This window comes from Cynoglossus semilaevis, chromosome 20 (assembly GCF_000523025.1).
Source record: "Cynoglossus semilaevis isolate Cse_v1.0 chromosome 20, Cse_v1.0, whole genome shotgun sequence".
In the NCBI taxonomy this organism is placed as follows: domain Eukaryota; kingdom Metazoa; phylum Chordata; class Actinopteri; order Pleuronectiformes; family Cynoglossidae; genus Cynoglossus; species Cynoglossus semilaevis.
Window position 1 is genome coordinate 14,145,470 of NC_024326.1, and position 1,158 is coordinate 14,146,627.

General features: G+C 47.2%; 1 protein-coding gene across 1 annotated transcript in view; it reads right to left on the reverse strand.

The window, feature by feature from the left end:
* The window catches only part of kirrel1b (kirre like nephrin family adhesion molecule 1b), an 81,085-nt gene that overhangs the window by 5,389 nt on the left and 74,538 nt on the right, over nucleotides 1-1,158 (reverse strand). Inside the window, exon 8 of the mRNA XM_025052452.1 lies at nucleotides 71-287. Coding sequence (XP_024908220.1) covers nucleotides 71-287 — 217 coding nt within the window. The remainder of the gene's footprint in view (nucleotides 1-70; nucleotides 288-1,158) is intronic.

Here is a 1,158-nt window from a genome sequence, read left to right on the forward strand (position 1 = left end):
ATTCACACCTGACTCATTCACACCTGACTCATTCACACCTGTGCTCAGACGTCAGTGAACTGTTCCAAACCTTTTTCCTCCAGTGTGATGATCATGGTTCCAGGTCCAAAGGAGTTCCAGGCCGTGCAGTTGTACGGGGAGTGAAAGTCCGACTCCATGACGTTGTTGATGGTGAGCGTTGACAGGACAGCGCCACCGTGTGATTGAGGTTTGCTCTGCTCCACGGTGTACCTCTCCATCAGCGTTCCCTTCTCCTTCTCCCACACATTCTCCTTCCACGCCCAGACCTGGAGAACAGGAAGAGTGAAACCCAGTCAAGGATTGTTCCGTCTGCTGATTCAGGATCTTACCTGATAAAAATGGATTAAAAACAAAACCAAACTTTCAGGCAGTGGAGCCTGAAAACAGAGCAGAGCCACGTAGACACTTTATCTCACAGCGTCTTCTGCTGATAAAACATGAAATCCAATACTGTAGTCGACCAGGAAAAAACAGCAGCTATAACTGCGTCGCTGCGGTCGGACAGAGACAGGAAATGGCTGCCGAGAATTATGGGAGACGACGAGACGAGACGAGGCTGATAACAGGCAGTTTGGACAAGTGTGGATGAAGGCCTACTGTCCTACTGCTGCAGCAGCTGTGAGCTGAGTGGACACGGTCCACATCAGGACCGCTGCTGGAAAAAGACTACAGTAGGACTACAACTACAGTAGGACTACAGTGGAACTACAACCACAGTAGGACTACAACCACAGTAAGACTACAACTACAGTAGAACTACAACTACAGTAGGACTATAGTAGGACTACAACTACAGTAGGACTACAACTACAGTAGGACTACAACTACAGTAGGACTACAACTACACTACAACTACAGTAGGACTACAACTACAGTAGGACTACAGTAGGACTACAACTACAGTAGGACTACAGTGGAACTACAACCACAGTAGGACTACAACTACAGTAGAACTACAGTAGGACTACAGTAGGCCTACAACTACAGTAGGACTACAGTAGGACTACAACTACAGTAGGACTACAGTGGAACTACAACCACAGTAGGACTACAACTACAGTAGAACTACAGTAGGACTACAGTAGGCCTACAACTACAGTAGGACTACAGTAGGACTACAACTACAGTAGGACTACA